Raw genomic sequence first — 21,177 nt, 5'->3', positions numbered from 1 at the left:
AGCATGTCCCTCAGCATTGTAAACAACTCTATAGTATCATAGATCAGCAGCCACTTCTCGCCATTTTCCACAGGGTAAGCGACATTTTGAAGAGGTTTGATTTCATATTTGGAGCAAGTTTCTATGCAAAGAATGACGTCCTTTTTTGAGTTGACTTCTAATGCATTAAAACTGCTCAGAAACAGCTAAATTAAAATCTTGATGTTCATGAGATGGTTTATATAGAGTGTAATTTCTGGCCAGGATGTTACGACTTGATATGCAAGGTTTACAACTGTATATCTGTGGACCCATTCCTTATGTACATGAAACTCTGCTGTTTTTGACCATCTTTGTAAATGTTTATCCATTGCATTCCATTCCAAACATTTAAACACACTCGATGTGCTGCTCGCGCCAAAATACTGGGGGTCATGGAGACAATTTGTTTCTCCAAATAAGTGGCTTGTATCTAGTAATATAATGAATGAGATTTATTGCAGTTAAACTACGTACAGCCATTTCTTCATGTATAACCAGCAAGTCACTGCTGAGCAAAAGAAATCATGTCAGTGGACCAGCAATAAATGTTTACAGCGTACAACTTAAACTTTCTAATATGCTTACAAACAAACAATGGCTCATCTAACACTGAAGGCACTTTTGGCAGACGATCATCTTCTCCTTAAGGGAGTGAGCTCCAGCTGCACAAGTCACATCTTGTCCAAAATCAAATATGAGGCTCTCTTCAGATCAACAGCTCTTATTCAGTTGAAAACATCGTGACATCTGGAGTCAATGAAGAGGGAGGCCTGTCATTAAAATCAGGGGGGAGAAGAAATGGAGAAAGACTTCCTATTGTCATCCTTGGGTCATTCGGGGCAGAGACCAAGACCAAGTTTTCCAGAGTGGGAAAAAAAAGTGGGTTTATTGCGAGGTAAATTAAACGTGTTGAAAATGTCCTAAATGCCCATAAAGAGAGCTATACTTTGTCCCAGTGGCCCCCGCTGTTAGCAGACAAAGATGTGCATCTCACTGCTCAACAGGGGAACATATCATAGCTTGACTGTCACAGCTCCCCTGGGTTTTGGCTATTCACTGGAACCAAAAACAGCCTTCCCTCAGCATATTAAAACTCCGACATAAATCACAGGGACATCCTGTTAGATGGACAACGAAATAACGAGCGGAGGAGAGCAAAGTCCTGAGACTTTTACTTACCCCTTTCTCACTGGTCAAAAAAGAAAAAAAAAACTAAACCAAGGTTTAAGTGAGTTTTTGATCAATGTAAATTCACTGCCTGCACAAAATGACTCCACGTAGGGTTTTAACCAGCTTTGGCTCCGACTGGCATTAGTGGAAGCGCAAGACGTGGGTGATCGCACCAATTTCTTCTTTGTCTGAATCGTTTTTGTCGGCAACTCAAATTCCAGCATTTATCTTTATCTTCCAGCCATTAGACATGAACGTTTTTGGTGAACCTTACTTTTTAGAACTTGGGACAGAACTTAAAATCTGAACTACACAGTAAGTGTGACTGTAACACTGTCCGTGAGCTCCGTTATGTTTTCATTGGCTCTGGCTTGTGTTGTTCCTGGCGCGTGTATGACGTGACGTCACATTTCACACACGGGTGATGCAAGAGTAAAAAAAAAAACAAAAAAAACACACACTACGGGGCAGCCCAAATTCATACCCACTCATTTTAGTGCAAGAGATGCGTTTAGACCGCAATTAAAGCCATCATCAGCAGTCCAATCAAATCCAGATTGTTCAGGTCTTAGCTGTCTCGAATGCACGCTCGGATCCGATCACAAAAACCACATTTTGAGGTGGTTTGAGGAAGGATGACATGATCACAATCTGGACGGATTAGAGAACTTCTCCTCAGCTGATGTCATTCGACCAGCGGTAGTTCCACAGTCATGTGTTGATGTATTTACAGCCACAATATTAACTCTGATCACCATATGATGTTTTGGTTTTTTTTCAGGGAAATGAGAGCTTGGATTCACTCAAGCTCCTCTCATCTCATCTCATACCCCAGGACACATTAAAACCATTATTTTGTTCTTGCAACCAGTCGTGCGTATTTGAATAAAAGCCAGATCCAATCATATGTGGTCACAGGAGACGTATCCATAACACCAGGTGATCTGGACATGATTGGATCACTGAGGATGGAGGGTCGTCGGGTGCTTTAGGTCAAGTGCTGAGTGGGGAGTTGTGGCAAACAGAGCGACTGGATTGAAATGATGAGTAACAAATGTCAGTGCTGTGTCAAAACTGCTGCTGATTTCAAACAGACACTCCAGGTTTTCCCTCTCTGTCTCTTTCACTCACACATTTTGACACCCATGCACCAAAATGCTGGGAATCCACAGAGAACAGTCCCCTCACAGCCAGGCCCCACGTCCATTCATCACCGCACTGTTTCATAAGCTGGCTGTCACCAAACCTCAGCCTCCGCTAATGGGCGATCACCACCTACCATCAGTGTGGCTGCGTTATTGTCAGTGCTAACATGCTGAATTAGTTTTGTGCCACAGGTTCTTTAAATTTTCAGCCAGTCGAGTCAAACTGAGTAACTGCCTCGTTTCTCCGTGGTTATCAACGTCTGCAAGTCGCAAACTACGCTGAAGAAATTGGACCAAAACTGGCATAGCTGAAAGGACGCATCATCGTGCAGCATGATGCAACGGTCATCTCTTCTCACGGCAGATAAAAACCTCTTGGCAGGTCTTTAGATTATATTCATTCCCTGTGATTCATCAGTAAAAGGTAATGACAGCAGAAAATAATGGCAGAGGATTTGACATAACAGCTGCTCTGTGATCATGGGAACTTTTTTTTTTTACTCTATAGAGAAACTGATTCTATGCATACACAATGAATAGCTACTAAAATAAAAACATAATATGCACAAGGTTAAGTCTTTAATCTGAGGCCATGTTTTAAATTATTGTTAAAATCATCACAACCTCAGCCACCGCAACCTTCCGTTCCTAAATAATTTTACTGTTTCTTTACCAGACACAAACGTGAGATAAACGTGAGCATGGCTGCGAAGTATCGCACACACATCTGTGTCGACCTTAATTATCAGACCACTAAATTTGCACAGTGACATCAATTAAAAGGTCCAGCGTGCAAGCATTATTGACATCTGGTGAGACTGCAGTTTGCGACAAACAGAGGACTCCTTTGATCAACCCCTTCCTTTCCCCAAGTGAGAACTACATCAGGGACCCGTTTTTCACAACTCTCTCTGACATTTTCTCCTTCTGTGTGGATTTAAATATCACATTTAAGTGGACGGCGCACACTCAGCTTTCGCTTCAAAGCTTATGAGACATGGCTGCACAAGATGGTGGCCTCTGTTAAGCAAAGGCCTTTAAGTACATGTAAAAGGGTTATTCTAAGGCTATGGAAAGTTAATTATTTTTTACTATAACAATCCTTTCCTTCAGAAAAAAACCAAGCAGCAGGGTAAAGTGATTTTGTATTGCAGTGGTTGGCATGAGCCTCCTAAGACACTCTTAAAAGACCTCTCTGTAAACATGCACCAGAGTTACTAATGGGGGGGCAACGGGGACAAAGGAGTTCACTTGCAGCTGGGAGGGAAAAATCCAAAGGAGAGTGAGTTGCAGAGCAGATACTAATCACACTCCAAACTCTTCTTATTGTATACACAACACAAAAATAACGGGGAAAAAAACAAAACCACTATCCATCTCTGCCCTCTGTCAACCCAAGCTACACAACCGTGCAAAGCTTCGAGGCTCTGACTGACACGTTTTGACAGTGAGCTTGATAGCGACGCTGGAGCTCCTGACAGGGGTCACATCAAGGTCACTGCAGCACTGCTCCTGCTGATATTTGGGCAAATAGCCATTTTATTGTCAGCGCGACTATGAGTGACCTAAAATGAGCCAGTGTGCGGCAACAACCAGCGGTGGAACAGGACAGAAAACTCTGAGGAGACAGTGGGGACGGTAGACGCCACGGGGCAAACGTCAAACCGCTTTTACATATTTTTCCTTTTTTGCTGAATTCTGCACGCCGCAGCTGTGAATCACTTCCTGCATATCGGTTCTAATGCCGTCCATCTACAATAATCGAGAGACCGGGCTCACATGTGGTGTATCATGGTGTGGCTTTTCTGTAATCTTCTGTGTCTGCTGTGTATATTATGTTCACATCATACCGAGCGACAGCTGCACCTTGCTGATAATAACCAAAGCCTGACGGGGTTTCACCATGTGTGAGGATTTTGCAGCAAAAAAGGTGCAACGCGGTTACATGCGCAGAAACGCGCACCATGGTGGCGACAGAAGTGCATGAACCGACTGAATACTTGTTGAAAAATGTAGAATAGATGTGTGGAGTTGCACCAAAAAAAACATAATCTCTCTCTCACTCTCTCTCACACACACACAGACACACACACACACAGACTCACACCAAGGATGAGGTCACTGCATGAAACACAACACATCTCTAAAAGCACATAACAAGGGGCTGACACAGGCGGGCTGCTCTGCTCTGTAATTATTGGCTCTTAGGTGTCATCCTGATGCATCCTAGATTGGCACACACACCTACACAACACTCAGAGAGAGCAGAGTGAGGGGGCGCGGCGGTCCATCACTGCTGAAAGCTGACAAACCCTGGATACCGACTAAAAGAGACAGAGGGACAGTGCGGTATAAGACAAGGTTATTCAAACAGACCTCGGGAGAGACAGATAGGTGGTATATTTTCTTCACTCCGGATTTAAAACAGACGTGCCTGTGCCTGCCATGTGAGCGATGGCTCTTCATGTCTCTCGCCATCACACTCCCCGCTCTCTTCACGCATACGAGGCATGAGGGACAGTACATGTCGCTGGCATCTGATGCACAGATTTCTTCTTTTCAATACTGAAGCTAATTTGATGCCTATAACTGAAGCCAGGAGTGAGCATACTCATAGTTTTAGTAACCTCAAGTTCCACCATATTTACTACAACACAGATGTGCATAAGTAGCAATTCAGAGACATACTAATGTCACTGATTACCAGTGACATATCCCCTGAGTCTTTAATCCTCCTAAAGGAATCTCATTATCACTTACTATTTTTGCAGGGCTTCAATTAGATTACCTTCAAAATATCAAGCATTTTTGGAAAGGGACACTGCGGGTTAAGGGTTTCTGATCCACAATGTGATACTGGGCAGATTTCCACTGATTCAAAGGTTTTCTTTACTGCCGTAGCGACGTTTCACGTGCAAAGCCAGGGAAAGTGGCCTGATAACACTGTATCTAAGGCTCAGCTGAACGAAAGAAGTCATTTTGTGTCTGCACCGCAAATATCCAAATCCAGCTGGCATGCACATGGTTGCAGATGGTTTCTGTGTCAGCTAGAATCCCATCAAAGCACATGTTGATACATCTCTGCAGCCATTTGTCAGTCTGCACACTTGTTGATTTGTAGGATTCAGTGTGTTCTCCATCGCTCTCAACTGGCAACTCTGTACACACTAAGGCTTCTTCCACGCTATGTTTTCATTTTCTACTCAGCTCTGGCATCCACACCATTCTGACATTTCTGTGCCCCGAAAGCAAACGTTAGAAAACTATGAAGCAGTTGCTTCCTCGTTGGCCCTTCTCGACCACAATTTGATAAACTGTGAACAAAAACCTCTTTAACCCTTACTTTAGAGTTTGTGTTTCACATCATCATCTGTCCCAAAACAGAAATCCTTGATCTTATGTTTTGCCATTGCTGTTTCTCATTATTTACTCCATTGGCGCATATCCATTATACAGTTCTAGCACCACTCGGCTCACCATCTACTCGGTTTGGTATCAGTCACATCGTTTTCCATTACTATTGTAGCTCCTCAACCTGGGAGGGGTCGTCATAGCACGTCTGCAAGAAACTGCTGTGCACAAACACACCAACTAGTGACGAGCAACGCCGTTATTTTGATGTACTGAATCATTAAAATCGGTTAATTAAAAAGATTAGTTCAGTACGTCCTGCATGACACAGTCGCCGAACTAAAATACGACTGAACGGGTTGTGATTCGGCTCACAATCACCAGAGCTGTTGCAAAATACACCAGACTCCTCTGTTACACATTGAGACTTTAGAAATGTCCCTGCTAAATGTTGGAGTTTTTAGGATTTTTCAGGAAGTACCTTCAGCTCATCTACAGTTCGGCATATTTTGGTTTGATTCATGTCGCACTCATGACTCTCCCGGTGACGACACAGTCTGTCGACATCCTATTTTAGTTGAGTCGTGTTGTGTCGTCTGTATAATGGAAAAGTATCATATCTGAAACTAAGGAAACAATTGCAAAGGTAAGAATCAGCTTCCTTTTTACACCGACTGGCTGTCAGGTGTCCATAATGTGGTCAAATGCTCATCTGGATACAGATGCTTGTTTATCTAGTAGTATAGACGAAGACATGTGAACTTGTTGCTACCATAGGGGCAGAGATTCAGCAGGACCTCGCACATAGGAGCTGCTTTCCGAGAATTAAAAGCTGGTTTTACAATTAGAATTTGAATAAACCTACTTCTACACAGTCTATACCCATAATAACCCAGACTGTGATGACCCATCACTTCACATATCATATCAGTAAGCAGGTGATCTCCACACCTGCTTGCAATAGCTTCCATATTTTACAGTGCGACTCAAGATTACCACAAGATTAACCTTGCGCAAAAAAAAGATAAAACTCTCTCTCTCTCACTCTCATCGCAGCTGCAGGCACAGCAAACTGTCCCCTTGTGTTACTGATTAAGTCGTGAAAAATTGCTCCAGAAATCAGACAAAACGGAATCCTTCCACTCACTATACAGTGAAGGCAACCAACCCCAGGCCTCACAGACACACACACTTCACTTTCTTTTCACACGCATCCACAAGTAGGAATAGAAGGCATGTGGAGTGTATTAACATACTGGAACTGAATCAGGAAAGTTCTGACTTTTAATGAAAGATACATGAGATGGCGGCTGCTTTTTTAACCGTTTCACTTCTGCCTCCACTCGAATGTGAAACCTGGAATGAAAAATACACGAGCACACATGCTGGTTTTTGTGGTGTGGTGTGTTACGATGTGTGATTAAAATGAAAATGAAAGAGAGTCAACACGTGACTGCAGTCACTTATCAGAATAGATATGAAATGATCCAACTTTTTACAGCTTTAGAGGAGAAAATCTGCCTGGTTTTTAGTGCGTAAAGCATCTTGTATGATAAGAAGATATATACATAACTACTACACGTCGTCACTAAATCCTCCTGTGTGTTGTGACTACTCAAAGTCATATAAGCAGCTTCAGATCCAAAATAAGCGGAGTCATTTAAGTAAACCCAGCAAAAAAATGGTAAGGTTTAAATAAAGTGTGTACAGAATATCAACAAAGTCAGATATTGATTCTGCTCCGAGAGGAAGACAGCACTGTGATAAAAGCAATGCATTTTTTATCCTGAATATAATGAGTGGAAAAAGCTTTAAAAAACTGTTTTATTTTTTTGTTTTAAAAAGTTAACCATTTTGTTCTGTGACTTCTATTGAAGAGCAGTCCACAGTGATTTACAATCATCACCACAGAAACCACATCAATAGTAAAGGCTTTGCCTTTCTACATAAAAAAAAAAAATCAGAAAAATTCAATCCATCAAAAAGAAACTGAAAAACGACTAAAATCACAAATTAATAGTGATCCTGTGAATACTGTTTTTGCGTTGGACCAATCTATAGAATCCAAAAAGCGCCCTTTAACCTCACATTCATCAAACGTTCCTGATCGCGATCTTTTCGAGGGGTAAACTTTTCCGTGTGTTCCCCGGAGCGCGCAGGCGATGAACCCATTAAAACGTCTGAAACAGACAGAGCTGATGTGCAGTAATTATACTCCATTGTTGCAGCTGCTCTGGCTTTTATACGCAGGCAGTCGTGAGGGCCACCTCTGCTGGAAGCCGCCGACAGTTTTTCTTTCAGGATGAGTGGGCGTGTCCTTGTCAGGTTTTAGGTGGGCACTGGAGCATGTCTAAAACCTCAGTATTTGGCCCGACGCTCCCCCCCCCCACACTGCCAAGGTCACTGGATTAGCATGCATGAGAGACAGCGCACAATATTCGCTTAACATAAACCAAACGTAAGCAGGAAAGGGCACTGTACTCTGAGCATACACAGCACGCCTGATGGCTCAGATTAAAAGGGCTGTTTTTATTCTTTTAATTGAAAAGATACGGGAGACTTTCTAAAAGAAGTCAAAGGAGGACACAGATAAAGGCAGGAGGATATGGCCAAAACTGTTATTATAACGGTTTATTCAAAGGAGTCAATACAGAAAAATATCTTGATAATTGTGAGATAATTAAAGATTGAGTTTCGCTCCTGAGAAAAACTTGTAGAGCTGTAGTTTCAAAGATATAAAAAAATAAAGACCAAGATTAACGTGAGGAATGATACTTTTGTGCCACTGTGGTGCCTTTTGGTTGTTTTTATATTTTGTACTTTATTTTTGACTCATTGCTGTTTGCTGCACATTTCTGCCACAACAATTCCCATGATTCCTTGCTGCTTCATGACGTCATCAAACTACTTTTGTTGGCAGATAACAACAAAGACTCTTGTGAAAATGTTCACACCTATAAAATCAAATCAAATCAAAATATTAATTATGCCTGTATTTTTAAGTATAAAATTTATATTTATTAAATTATTATTTATCGCCTATCCCTTAAACAGATGTGTTGAACTTCTGAAGAAGAAGCATATTTATACATGATGTATAATACAGTTCATGCACAAAACAACAATATACTCTTACTCTTGTAAACCGTCTACATAGAAACTGCTCAGTGAATGACCTGGTGTTTCGGTTTAGAATCGGGGTTTTACCATTTACGACAGGACAGTAAACACAACACACTTTTGAAGTGGACTTTATCATTTTCCTCCACAACAACCCAAAATAAACCACGACGGTTGGATTATGCAAACAGATTATGTAATAGAGGTTACATTTCAACAAGGGTTAATTAAGAAGACTGATGGTCGTTAATGGCAAGTCTGACATTTTATCACACTCATAAGTGCTGGTGATAACTCACAAGCTTTATGGACTTGTGTGAATCTGTGTGTGCGAGGGTGTTCGTCATGGGGTTCGTAACGTCACGGAACTTTCTGCCTTTGTGACGTACGAGACACACACATACATAATGCCGATAACGCACTGACACGCACTGACACACACTGACACACACTGACACACACTGACACACACTGACACACACCGCACTTTTGCCCTCTTCCTCTCTTCCCGTCAGCATTAATAAAGGCTGCAAGCACCTGCTTGACAGTTAGAGAACACTTCAGCACACAAAAAAAAGTACGGAATGCATGTTGAAAAACAATAATACAAGTCGTCTGGTGAATACGGTCAATATTCTCTCCGGCTCAGTCGGGTTCCGACAGAGAAACTCTGGAACACTCATCTGCTCGGCACATCTGAAAGAAAGACACCAACCTCCATGTGCATGTAGCACTGTTAGTCATCAGGAGCTGCACATGCTGGAGTTTGGTGTCTTTCTTTCAGATGCATGCCTTAGCAACACTCGCTGCTTCGAATCCCATGATCCTTTGTGCTGCCCTCCTCTGCACAACAGCCGTAATGAGAAACAGACCAGCTCTCCCACTACAGCGACCACAAAAACCTCCACTCACTGCACACAAGAGATTAGCCTGCTCATTAGGAGAGGAGGAAGGAGCGAGAGGAGAGGGAAGACAAAAGACAAAAAGAAAGGGAACACTATTCCAGAAAAAAAAAGGCCCCGTCTCAAAAGAACTGATCAGCCTCCCCGTTTTCTTCCAGACTAAAGAAACCAGAGTGGATGAAATGTTAAGTGTCAGTAGTTTGGGTTGAAATGTAGTTACTTTATTAACTTGGTGTGCAGCGTTGCTCATACCCTTTTTACATAAAGTGCTGCGTTCTTAATCGACCATTAGGGGTGGGAATCTTTCGGTGCCTCACATTCCGATTACGATTCAGGGGCCACGATTCGAAAACCGATAATCGATGCTTCTTGGATTGATGCATCTTGATGCTGGGTGATCACTTTGGGGGCAGCCTGTGGCCAAGTGGAAAGGGAACTTGAGCAAGGTACGCTACCCCCATTGCTCCCTGGGCGCTACTCAGTGTGGCAGCCCACTGCTCCTAATTCTAGGATGAGTCAAAATGCAGAGAATAATTTCCCTAAGGGGATTAATAAAGTATCTAAAATTTAAAAAAAAAATTAAAAAAATCACTTACCCACTGCTATGTTTAACAACAGTGCATTTGGAATGAGAAACAGCAGTTTAGCTCATGTATTAAACTAAATGAAATGTGTAGAGTGGAAAGTTACAACTGCATTGTAAGGAAGTAACATCTTGAATCACAATTTCGATATTTAAGACGAGATGTAAACATTATGCAATGTGTTTAACAGCTCAGCAACATTAGCACCCGTGCGGCTCTCATTCATAGCTCTTGTTTGGAGTGCACGAGCCATGAGCCATGAGCCATGAGCCAGTCATCGGTGATAAAGTGTGCAGTTATGGTGACGTACGATTTGGTGGTGTCCAAGCATCACATGTAATTTCTATCCTATTCGCTTTCACCAGTGAGGCTGTGTTTCGTTGTTAAGTATCTGGGTACACCTCAGAGTCCCACCTTTCCGTAATTTTACGTTTTTTAACATTTTAATAATTGTAATTTGAACATTTCTGAATCGATTCAGAATCGCCCGCGTCTGTGCCGATGTTTTTCCCCACCACTAGTTACCATCAGTGCTTGTGTGACATTTTAATAAGTTTTTCTTCACCTTGTTTCCAGCTGAAAAGCATGTTGTCTCAAGCTTTTGCTCTTGAGCTGATATGATCAATAACAGAGTACAAGCAAAGTGAGAGACGGAAGATTTGCTCAACACTTCAATCAATTTAGTTCTTTGAGAAACATGTCTGACGGCTGAAGTTTGCGAACGGTTGTTGACGACGCCAGCTCGAGCTGGTGCATGTGCAGTGAGAAAAACTTCAAATTGCTGTTTTTCAAAGGGGAGGAACTTCAAACACAGACAGGTAGTGTTTACAGCCATATAAGCCTTTACTTTGGTTGCTGTTGGATCAGCATATTTGGGGTGCAGTAGAGACTGGAAAGCTAATTTAAATAATCACCATGATAAACTGTGTTTTTCAAAACAGCTACAGCACAGGACGCTACAAAAAAAAAAAAAAAACAAGTGTGAAGTGACACTTCCCTGAAAAGCAGTCAATTTCCTGTGTGTGCCACAGCCGAGCAGAAAACTGGTTTTCCCACTCCTCCATTTGTCAAAGGCTCCCATAATGCATCAATCAATTACTAGCAAGCTGTCAGCTAAACAAACAGAGAAACAGCACTGGGCTTTAAATAATCAAAGCTTAATCCAGAGCTATGATGATGAGAGGAGAGCTACAACGTGTGGGGAATAATTACATGCTGTGGTTAAGTCAGGTGGAAGGTGGTTTTCTATCCCGTCTGTAAATTTACCAGGAGACACGATAACTTCGTGGTGGTGAGACCACTTATTTCACTCAGCTGACCATCTCAAACAGTTGCCTGACATTATTCTTCCAATACCAGACTATAGTATTGGCCCCAAACTGCTGCGCATTTCCATCGGCCTGAGGAGTGGCCTGTTATTGCAAAGTGACATCTAATCTTAAAATAATTGCATGTGTTTAAGACAAGTGGTGTTTGTAGTGCAAGAGGCTTCTAATTGGCATGTGTGTGTCTGGGGCCTGCAGGCACTTGTGCCACTCTGCTGCGACGGCTGCTACACAACCAGATACGGCCCTTTTGAAGAGCAACTGAGTCCAGCTCTGTACGTCATGTTAGGCTTGCAACATGGTGCTGGGCTGTGGTTGGCTGCAACACGACCAGAGCCGCTCACGTTACCGGAAATTGATCTGACAAAGTGTATCGTGATGTCGTTCGCCAAAGCAAAAGCGGCGCAAAGTTGACTTGGAAAATCGTTGTTTCCAGAGCGAATGGACAGAGAAATATTTATTTACTTTACCAGCGGGTGGAAGCGCCAAACCGGTGTCTTTAATGCGTTATCATGACTGCATTTCTGTGCTACAAGAGCGCACCAACTTAAAGGGGAAAAAGTCAAATCATGGCTCGTTATGTGCCAGTTTTCCCGTTACAAGACAGGTGAGGAAACTTTAGGTTTGGCGGTTTGGCCCCAAAAACACACCACTATGTTGTCACAACAGCTCTCTCTCTCTCTCACCATATGCAACCCTACATCCTTGCATCCTTTTTTATATAACGTCCAGTTACTTTAAGTATCATTTCAACACAGTCAAGTGACATTATGTCAATCACTGAGTAACTGTTGGCAAAACAAGCTGTTAGCTGGGATTTAACTTTTGCAACTCTGTGGTTAAAGTGGACTTGCTTCTGTCTGGATTGATTATAATACCAAATTAAAGTGAAAAATCCGGTATACATTTGGCTATTTTTATTTCTTGTGGCAATATATTTGCTATAAACCTTTCATTTTATTTTGGGACAAATATTCCAAAAAACGCTATTTACCTTTTTGGCCCACCTGCTTCTGAAGTTAAATAACCCTACACTACACACAGCTGTGTCTGTTGTATCTCTTTACTAGTGATATAATGCCTTTAGTGTGGAATTTCACTCCTTATTGTGCGCTTGTCTTTCTATTAAGTAACATCACAGTCTACAGTGAAAACTGCAGCAGATCTACCTCTTCACGTTTTTAGCAAAAAAACAACATATACTTGATTTCAGATAGAAAGAGACAAACGCGACCAGTGGTTTAGTCGGCTAAAATGACTCCACTGTAGCTGATGATAGCTTTTAAAAAATAAAATCAACTACAGACAGTGCACTCATCTCATGAAGGGAACGCCGTCTCATCTAAATCACCACCCATGAAAAGCTTAGCTTTGCAATCCACGACATAATGAACAGAAAGTATAAAAACTGTGATCAACATACCTGGCCCTGTAAAAGAAAAATATCTAAAGACATGAGGGAAAAATAAAAAAACACACACTGGAAGTCTCAAGTTTCAAGCAAGGCTCAGTTATCATAACAAAAGGTGTGTCAGGTAATTGTTGAGACTTACTGTATGAGAAACTGATGCGCGGTGTGACATCATCCTCAGTGGTTGCTGCTGACGGGATGGAGCAAGCCAATAGCAGTGCAGTGGCCATAAGGCACTGGACAGTCACAGCGAATGTCCACATGGTCGCTGGATCCTCTCACACAGTCGCACACAAATACACACAGTCTGTTTTTACGATTCCCTGGTATGCATTCAGAGCTTTAGTTTTTCATTCTCATCTTCCTGAAGGCTGTAGGGAGGGAGTGAAAGAGTCCTCGACTTGTTTCTTGTACTCCCAGTGGTCCTTACACGTGGTTAGTAGACTCTTATCACAGAGAAGAGAAATCCTTTCTGGATTAAAGGCTGCTCGTTTTCATCCACTTGTGGTGTTCTTCTATGGATCTGCGCTGAACTCCTACCAGGGGCCATTTAGTTTTTCACTTTGGAGCTGTGGAGAGAAGAGAGAATTATTTATGTTTGATTCCAGAAATATGGTTAAAAACCAAGTTGAAACTCTATTATTGATATCCAAAATCTAATGCAATAACATCTACGAAAGCAGAGGAGCTCATTCGTGTGACTGGGGTTCATCATGGAAGTCACTCTGAATTAAGAATACTAGAGTAGTCATCTATGGGTGACGTCACATCTCAGTCGTGAGACTTTAATATTTAAGTGCAGCACGCTGGTGGCTTCAGCTGGAGCCTGGATGACAGAAACAACGGTGTTTACCGTCATCACACCGCCAGAAAAAAACCTCTGCTCAGGTCATTCAGACCAACTACTAACTAACACAATCACACACATCACGTGACAGCTTGAAGGGTTTTAGAAACTTTGTAATTGAAGTGAAAGCCTGATTTGGTGCCAACTGAGTTTCTCTGCGATAAAGCAATCCCTGCATTTATAGTGGAGATGATAATATGGAGGTTTGACTCTTAATGTTGTGGCTGTGCAGGGAAGTAAATGAGAGAACAGTGACTCTGTGATTTGTTTTCAAAGGAGGTGCAATGATCTTGACTCTGACGTTTAACGGCTTGGTGTGAGTGTGCCAATATGGTGCCCGTTATGTAGATGTAGTGCATGTGCTTGTGCCGAGTTGCTTTTTAATTTGATCGGGGGTCGGCTTTCTTGGAAAACACTTCCCATCTGTTTCTTCTTTCTTTTTCTTTTTTTTTTTGCCTAGGAAAATACAGGACACGAGCTGTGCAGCCTAATGGAAACCTCACTTAAACCGGCTAAAAGGAAGATTTAGCCCACAGACTGCGGCAAATTTAACACAACAGCAAAATTAATTTCATTTGGACAGCGGAGATTATTATGGCGAATTGACTATTCTTTGTTCATAATTGTTTTTCTCACCACCAATACCTGAGGGAATAGTCCCACTGGTAAAATGTTAGCTTTCAGTGCCGATGTGAGACAAGACGGGACATTATATTATGATACTGGTGAAAAGGAAAATCCAATACTATATCAAAACCCCTCAAATATCCTGTAAATGGTTCCTTAAGCATCCAGTGTATGAATGTGAGATTTTTTAGTCAAAAAGCAAAACAGACGAGTGTAATTTTGTAACGAGTAGTGGTAGATGGTCACGGCTGTGAGTATTGAGCCAAGTAACAAGTATATTAGTTATGAGCTTGAAACCCCCTGTCCCTGAAACACCTACATTCGTTTAGAGCTCACTGTTGTGATACAACACAACTCACCGCTCCTTATTTGGCTGACAGCACTGGACGTCTCCCACATACGTCGTGACGTTGATAAAGTAAACACTGGCGAGCACATGGCGTCTCTGGTTGAGAGCTTGCATCACGGCAACAACTCCCACAAGACCCCTTTCAAATATTTACGGTAGATAATAAATCAAACAGGCAGGGGTCAGTGAGTGGCCCCTGCTCGTCTGGTGTGACGCTGCACTGCTGTGGAGGACCACTTAAACAGCTTCCGGTCAACATGGATGATCTGTAACAATATTCAGGATAAGATAAACAAACCCCAAGCCCATCACTAACTAGAATGCTGGATAACAGTCAGGTTGTTGACTGAATGAGCTGTTGACTTGCAGGCTGACAGGCCACGCTTCTTACACAACATCTAAGGAACAGGCTTTTTAGTGGATAGGTGGAAGTGTTTCTGTTTCCTTTGCTGTGACAACAGCAATCACAAGTTTTATTGAATAAAACTTGCCGCCCCCCTGTTATACTTCTGCCTCTGACCATTCCCCAGTTCTCAAGCAGTGAACCAATATGCCTGCGTCATTCTTAGCTTCCCAATTAGTCCACTTAGATGAGTCACAGAAGGCTTAAAAATCTAGCCATGTTCCTGTGTAACCTCCCACCTCCTCCTCCTCTGCTGGTCCCATTCAGGTCTACTGAGGAGTGCAACAACAAGCATGGCAGCCCGGGGCATATCCTTATGTAACTCCAGAGGCCTTTAAAATTTTAATGAAAACAGATGATTGCCTTTTGGGAGGGGTTTCCCTCTCTGAGGAATCAGGAATGACAAATTATATTAGGCTAATTCTGTCGTACAAGAATGCATAACATCTAAACATGGGCCATGTGGCGAAATAGTGGTAAGCATTGTTGTCTTGCAGCAATAATACCCAAGTTCATGACCTGGTACAAACAAGGGTCTAGGCTTCACCCATACGGTACTTTAAACATTACTCTGAGACATGCAACGGTTGGGGACAGTAATTTTGGTACTATTCCTAATGGAAATGCAAACAAATATGGACTGTATCATGACTAAATGTTCCATTTGGGGTCAGCTGGGATTTGCAGGGCAAAAAGTCTCAGGGCATCACCAGCTTTGTTGGTTTTACATCTGTCAAATACTATGATCATTGGCATTTGGATTGGAATGATGTGACTGACAGTTGATGTAATGTATTATCAAGCTGTCAATGAGTTTAACTCAAACAATATGTGTATGCAATGTTCAAGCGTGTCTTGTTAAGGTTCCACTTCAGTTTGAAGAGCCAGGGTCATGCTATTGTTCAAGTGTAAAGGTAGGTCACATATACTTGACCTGTGGAAGCTGGATTTTTTTTCTTCTGAAAAACGTTTAACAGTCCTTCGCCTATTCAACTAAAACAAGATCACACTTATAGAATTTAGGAGCATCTAGTTGTTATTTTTCTTTTTCAATATGACTCCAAACTGAGTCCTAACAAAGTCTACAAAATCCTAATTTCTGTAGCATGTAAGTCTGCTTTGTGGCTACCTGAATACTCAGTTGCCAGGAACATTACACAGTAAAAAAAAAAACAACCTAGAAGGTGTGTTCAGTAATAAACAAGTAATGTCAATATAAAGAGGCCCGTATAGAAATGTGGGAAACGTGAGGTATTTGAGGAATGCATAGAACAGAATGACTCATGGATGTGATGCATACAATCTTCATATAACTGAGGCCAGCACCTGACGTTGACAGGACGGGTGTTTCACAGCCCAAAGGCAGATCTGTCCACACTTAGCACGGGCAGTGGGAAAACCAAAGTAAGCAACGCTACACTTGTCCTATTTACTTTTTCATGTCTTGGGCTTGACAACCATGTCATCAGGACATGCAGTTTAGTCAAATTAATCTTGTAGTGTCTTAATCCGTTCTAAAGAACAGTGAAGCATGGATCTGAAAGAAAAAGTACTAAATGTTTAATAAGTATTAGATCACATTTGACAGCAAGTGCTCAACCGTAGAAAGTGATCTTATTAGAAACAACAGTAGGATTAGAGCTCTACTCTACTGCTACAGGCGACCCACTGCGGTCAATGCAACACAACCCATCTGCTCGTATAGAAGAGGGTCTGGTGCCATATTGCTTTGTGATAGAGATTCATTAACCTTTCAAACCTGCCAACCACCCACCCTAAGAGCCTCATTACTACCTGCATCTGTTAGGAGGAGAAAATAGTGCAACGGATAGATTGGACGAGACACTTATACCACATTCCCTATGGTCAAAAATACTATCGACACTTTGACGTGCATGCATCTTCTGGTCAATGTTGTAGTGATTTATTATTATACATAATTGGATAAACAAAACAATCAATTAAATTACTGCAATAGATGCAAAATAGTATAACCACTGTAACATCAGCACTGAGAGGTCTGGTGTTTTTTTTCAGTAAGAACACAACTATCTATCACAGACTTGTTCAGACACTTTAATTTACCTCTGTAAAAATGTATTTTACGTGGCTAGATTAGATTAGATTAAAAACATTTGCATTTAAAACACAGCTGCAAATACATATGAAAATGTCTCTCGTCTGATTTGAGGATGACATTCTGAGACCCTGCTCCCTGTAGCACAAGGAACAAAGACACTAATGTTCATAGGGTAAGAGAACTGTTTTATTTTTAATAATTAAGTTGTTTTTTTCACATGACCCAAAAAAAAACATAAACCCACATGGAACATTTGGTCTAAACGACTGTTCTGGATGATATATGGGACCATTGTGTTGAGCAGAAAAGATCTCAGTAGGCAACAGACAGGGCAAAGACTCCTTGCTGTGTCTGTCAATATAACTCACACTCTGCTTAGCTGCAGGATTGCTGTAAAACAGGGGGAGTTATTACACCCTCAGACAAAAACAAAAAGTTGAACATGACATGACAGTGTTTCCTTTATCTTCAATTTATCTCCAATCCGACTAAGTGTATACATGCAGGAATAACTGGACAATGAATGGCATTATCCAGGTATGTTAGTCCGACTAAGACTAGCTCGATTTTAGTTGGACTAATGTCTTTACATGACATCAAGAAAACTGTCAAAACTCTCCACTCTCCCTGCTGTTTTCTTCTTCGTTGGTTTGTGATACGGAGACATTCTTCCTAATGCAAAATACAAGCTGTGACTGGCAGGGCTGTAATCAACCAAAGAAATTCATGGTCGACTGAAGCCCTGACATTTCGACTCAAAATGGACTAGTCGAGGGGGGGTCTGACGGCTTGTGCATCTGCGCAATTTTTAAAGCTCATGATTTCCGAAAATATACTATACTATACTATACTACGTTGATATCTGAGAACGGACAGAGCAACATAACAAAGACAAGTTAGCTTACCGTTTTTATATGATATGCCATGTTTGTAGTAGAGCTGTGACATGCAAACTGTTGCTGGCAAACTTTGCATTTGACTTCGATATCGCCATCTATTTTTGTAAAATGCTGCCACACTGCCGATGTCTTTGACATGGATGTTAGAGGGGGACTGACTGTAGCTCAAAATTAAATAAAACCACCGGACGTTCTGGAGTCTTTCTGTCTCCTGTGGGTTGGGCTAATCCAAAATACTGAAACAAGGGGTGTGTTCTCTGAAGACACGCTGTGATCTGTGGAACGGGGTGCTCCGAAAATACCCCCATTAGCACTTGGTACATTCTTCCAGATGAAATAAAATTAACCATAGACTGTATGAAATGAACACTTATCAGAATTTGAGTCGAACCAGAACGTATCGACTGATTGATCGACCAGTCGACCGGGACTTTACAGCCCTAGTGACTGGTCTGTGAAAAAAAGGGGGCAGTCCCTACACCTTTTATAGCACTGGTGCTAAGCTAATCATCACATCCGAGGGTCAGTCTATCTCCATCAAACTGGTAAACCCAGCAGTATTAGCAACTACATCATGTGCATGTGCAATGTCACTTTAAAAAAGGACGCAATGAAACAGGATAAACATAGACAAACCATGTTATATCATACATAATTTTGCCCGATGCATTTGACACACAACTGATCTTGATGTCAGTTAAATCCATCTGATAATTAACTAAGACCGTCTGTAAATGCGATGGTGGAGAGGTGAAGATGAAGGTGTCAGCTGAGATGTACTGTTCCCAGCACAGACGCAGCACTCTCCTAAATAAATCTCAACTGGGTTAAAAATAGTCTGAATAAGCCCCCCCAATAGCTGTCGAGGCAGTAGCAATTGTTTCCTAAGCTGGCAGAGCTTATAGTAAATGTATCATCACAGTGACTCAGTGCATGAATCGGCATGTCTGAAGGAGAAAGCTCGGTGATAAAAAGACATTCAACAAAAATGTGGAGTCATGATGTCACTGACTGAAAACTACAGGCTACTCCTCTATCCTCACCTTTCCTCATACATAATGTACATGGGAATTACACGGCCTGTGTTTAACCCAGGTCACAGTAACATTTTCTTTAAAGCCATTGTTAAAAAACAAAAAAAAACACTGAACAAGAAGTTCATACGATTGTGGAATTTTAAAAACAGGAAGAGAAACGTCCAAGAGAATATTTTGAGGTGCTTAAACGTCTAATTGCTTGCACGGGAACAGTGAAAGCAGTTAATGGGAAATTCACATTTATCAGGGACAAATCTCCAGGATATCCTCTTGACAGAAAACTTCATGTAGATTTTAATGTTGTCATAACAAGGTCCTAGAACTACAAAACATCTCTCCAGTAAGTTTCAGAGGAGGGATGAAATACTAATTAAATGCAAACATTTGGAAGAGAATTAAGGGACTAGTCAACTATCGAAATTGGGTAAAAGCTGATTTCTGCCGTTTATCCTTCATTACAGTTTGATGGTATACACTTTGTATCTTCAACAATCATTGCTACGTCATCAGGTAGTAAGATTTTCTCTCGGCTCGGAAAGTGAGGCCTCTGTGTCCGTACAAATGTGTTGATCTAATATCCTCATATGATCAAATATCATTAGCCACATACATATGAAGCAAGACAGCTGATCACTTCGATTTCCAAAGCATTAACTGAAGATGGATAAGAAATAAAAGGCACATTTTCAGACTCCGTGTGTGGTTCACTGTAAATAAAAAATGCCATATTTAAAATATCTTAAATGACCAACCCTTGAATGCACTGTTGCTCTTCCTTGTACTACTGAATTGAGCATACGTGTGAATTAATTATTGAACTATTGATGACTGACCATTATACATTCTCTCTGATATTATCCCAAGAACCAATTTTTTTTTAAATAGTAAAATAATGGGAAACTAAATTAGGGGTTTTGCTAAACAGGGAGCACAAAGTTTATTTGGATAAAAGTGAGTTCAAATTTAAGTTTTAGCTTAACAAATCCCCAAATTACACTGGGTTTAGCGTGCCATTACAAAAAAAAAAATCACGCATGCATTGGTTGATCTGCCTCTTTGGATCAAACCTTGTTCTTCCATGTTAATTTGGAGGTTGACCCCTGAAAATGCATTCATTAGCTTTGTGTGACCCTCAGCTAGCGTTTGCCTGCTTCTGCCATATCAGTGTGTCGCAGTCAACGATGCTAATTAAAATGCAGTGGTGACAATCCACAACTCATTGAATGGAAGTGCAAAGAGTGAGATGTGACACTTAAAAGGGAAATTTCATAAGCTCCTAACAGGATCTGAAGAATTTTCAAGCTTTGCTTTTACATTAGCGTACATACTGCTCGCCTTTGCCGTGCAGGACAGAGCACTTATCATTTCAAACGAGTGAGTGAGGCACAAATTGCCCAGGAGATAATTGCTTTAAAAAGGAGAGTCGGAGTCACCCTATTCCCTATGATACACTTTTGCCCTCGCCTTAAATTATTCAGCACTGACGGGGAACAGTGAGAGAGCAGTTCTTGAGAAATTTGCAAAGCATTAATAATGACTTGTGCACATCTATCATCAGACCGCAGTGTGATGGGAGGCATCCTTTCCCAGACTAGAACAAATTCAGTCTGGTCAGAGAAACTACGAGAAACTTAAAGATGTGCAAGCCACTGCAGAAGAAATCACTTAACTGGATTATTTTAAATAACTGCTATTAGTCTTCAGGCTCAGAGTAAAACAGATTACACTGAGCCCTTTTATGCGTATCATGAAACTCGTGAAATAGAACTCGCTTTTAATCATTCAGACTAATGAAGTGCACAGACTAAGCACGGAACGATCATGATGATCAGGGAAGAACATTTTGCCCGGGGGCAGAACACCATCACAAAAAGAAAAAAGGGTATTTAAATCTCCACTTGTTTGG

General features: G+C 41.5%; 1 protein-coding gene across 1 annotated transcript in view; it reads right to left on the bottom strand.

Moving 5' to 3' along the window:
- Positions 1 to 13,605, bottom strand: part of LOC122772453 (semaphorin-4B-like) — a 32,640-nt gene extending 19,035 nt beyond the window's left edge. The window contains exon 1 of the mRNA XM_044030521.1: positions 13,172 to 13,605. Coding sequence (XP_043886456.1) covers positions 13,172 to 13,292 — 121 coding nt within the window. The 5' untranslated portion in view covers positions 13,293 to 13,605. The remainder of the gene's footprint in view (positions 1 to 13,171) is intronic.
- Positions 13,606 to 21,177: the final 7,572 nt, after the last annotated feature.

The sequence above is a fragment of the Solea senegalensis genome, linkage group LG7 (assembly GCF_019176455.1).
Source record: "Solea senegalensis isolate Sse05_10M linkage group LG7, IFAPA_SoseM_1, whole genome shotgun sequence".
Classification (NCBI taxonomy): Eukaryota; Metazoa; Chordata; class Actinopteri; order Pleuronectiformes; family Soleidae; genus Solea; species Solea senegalensis.
Note: the sequence above shows the minus strand (reverse complement) of the source record. Positions and strands in the feature narration are given on the sequence as shown.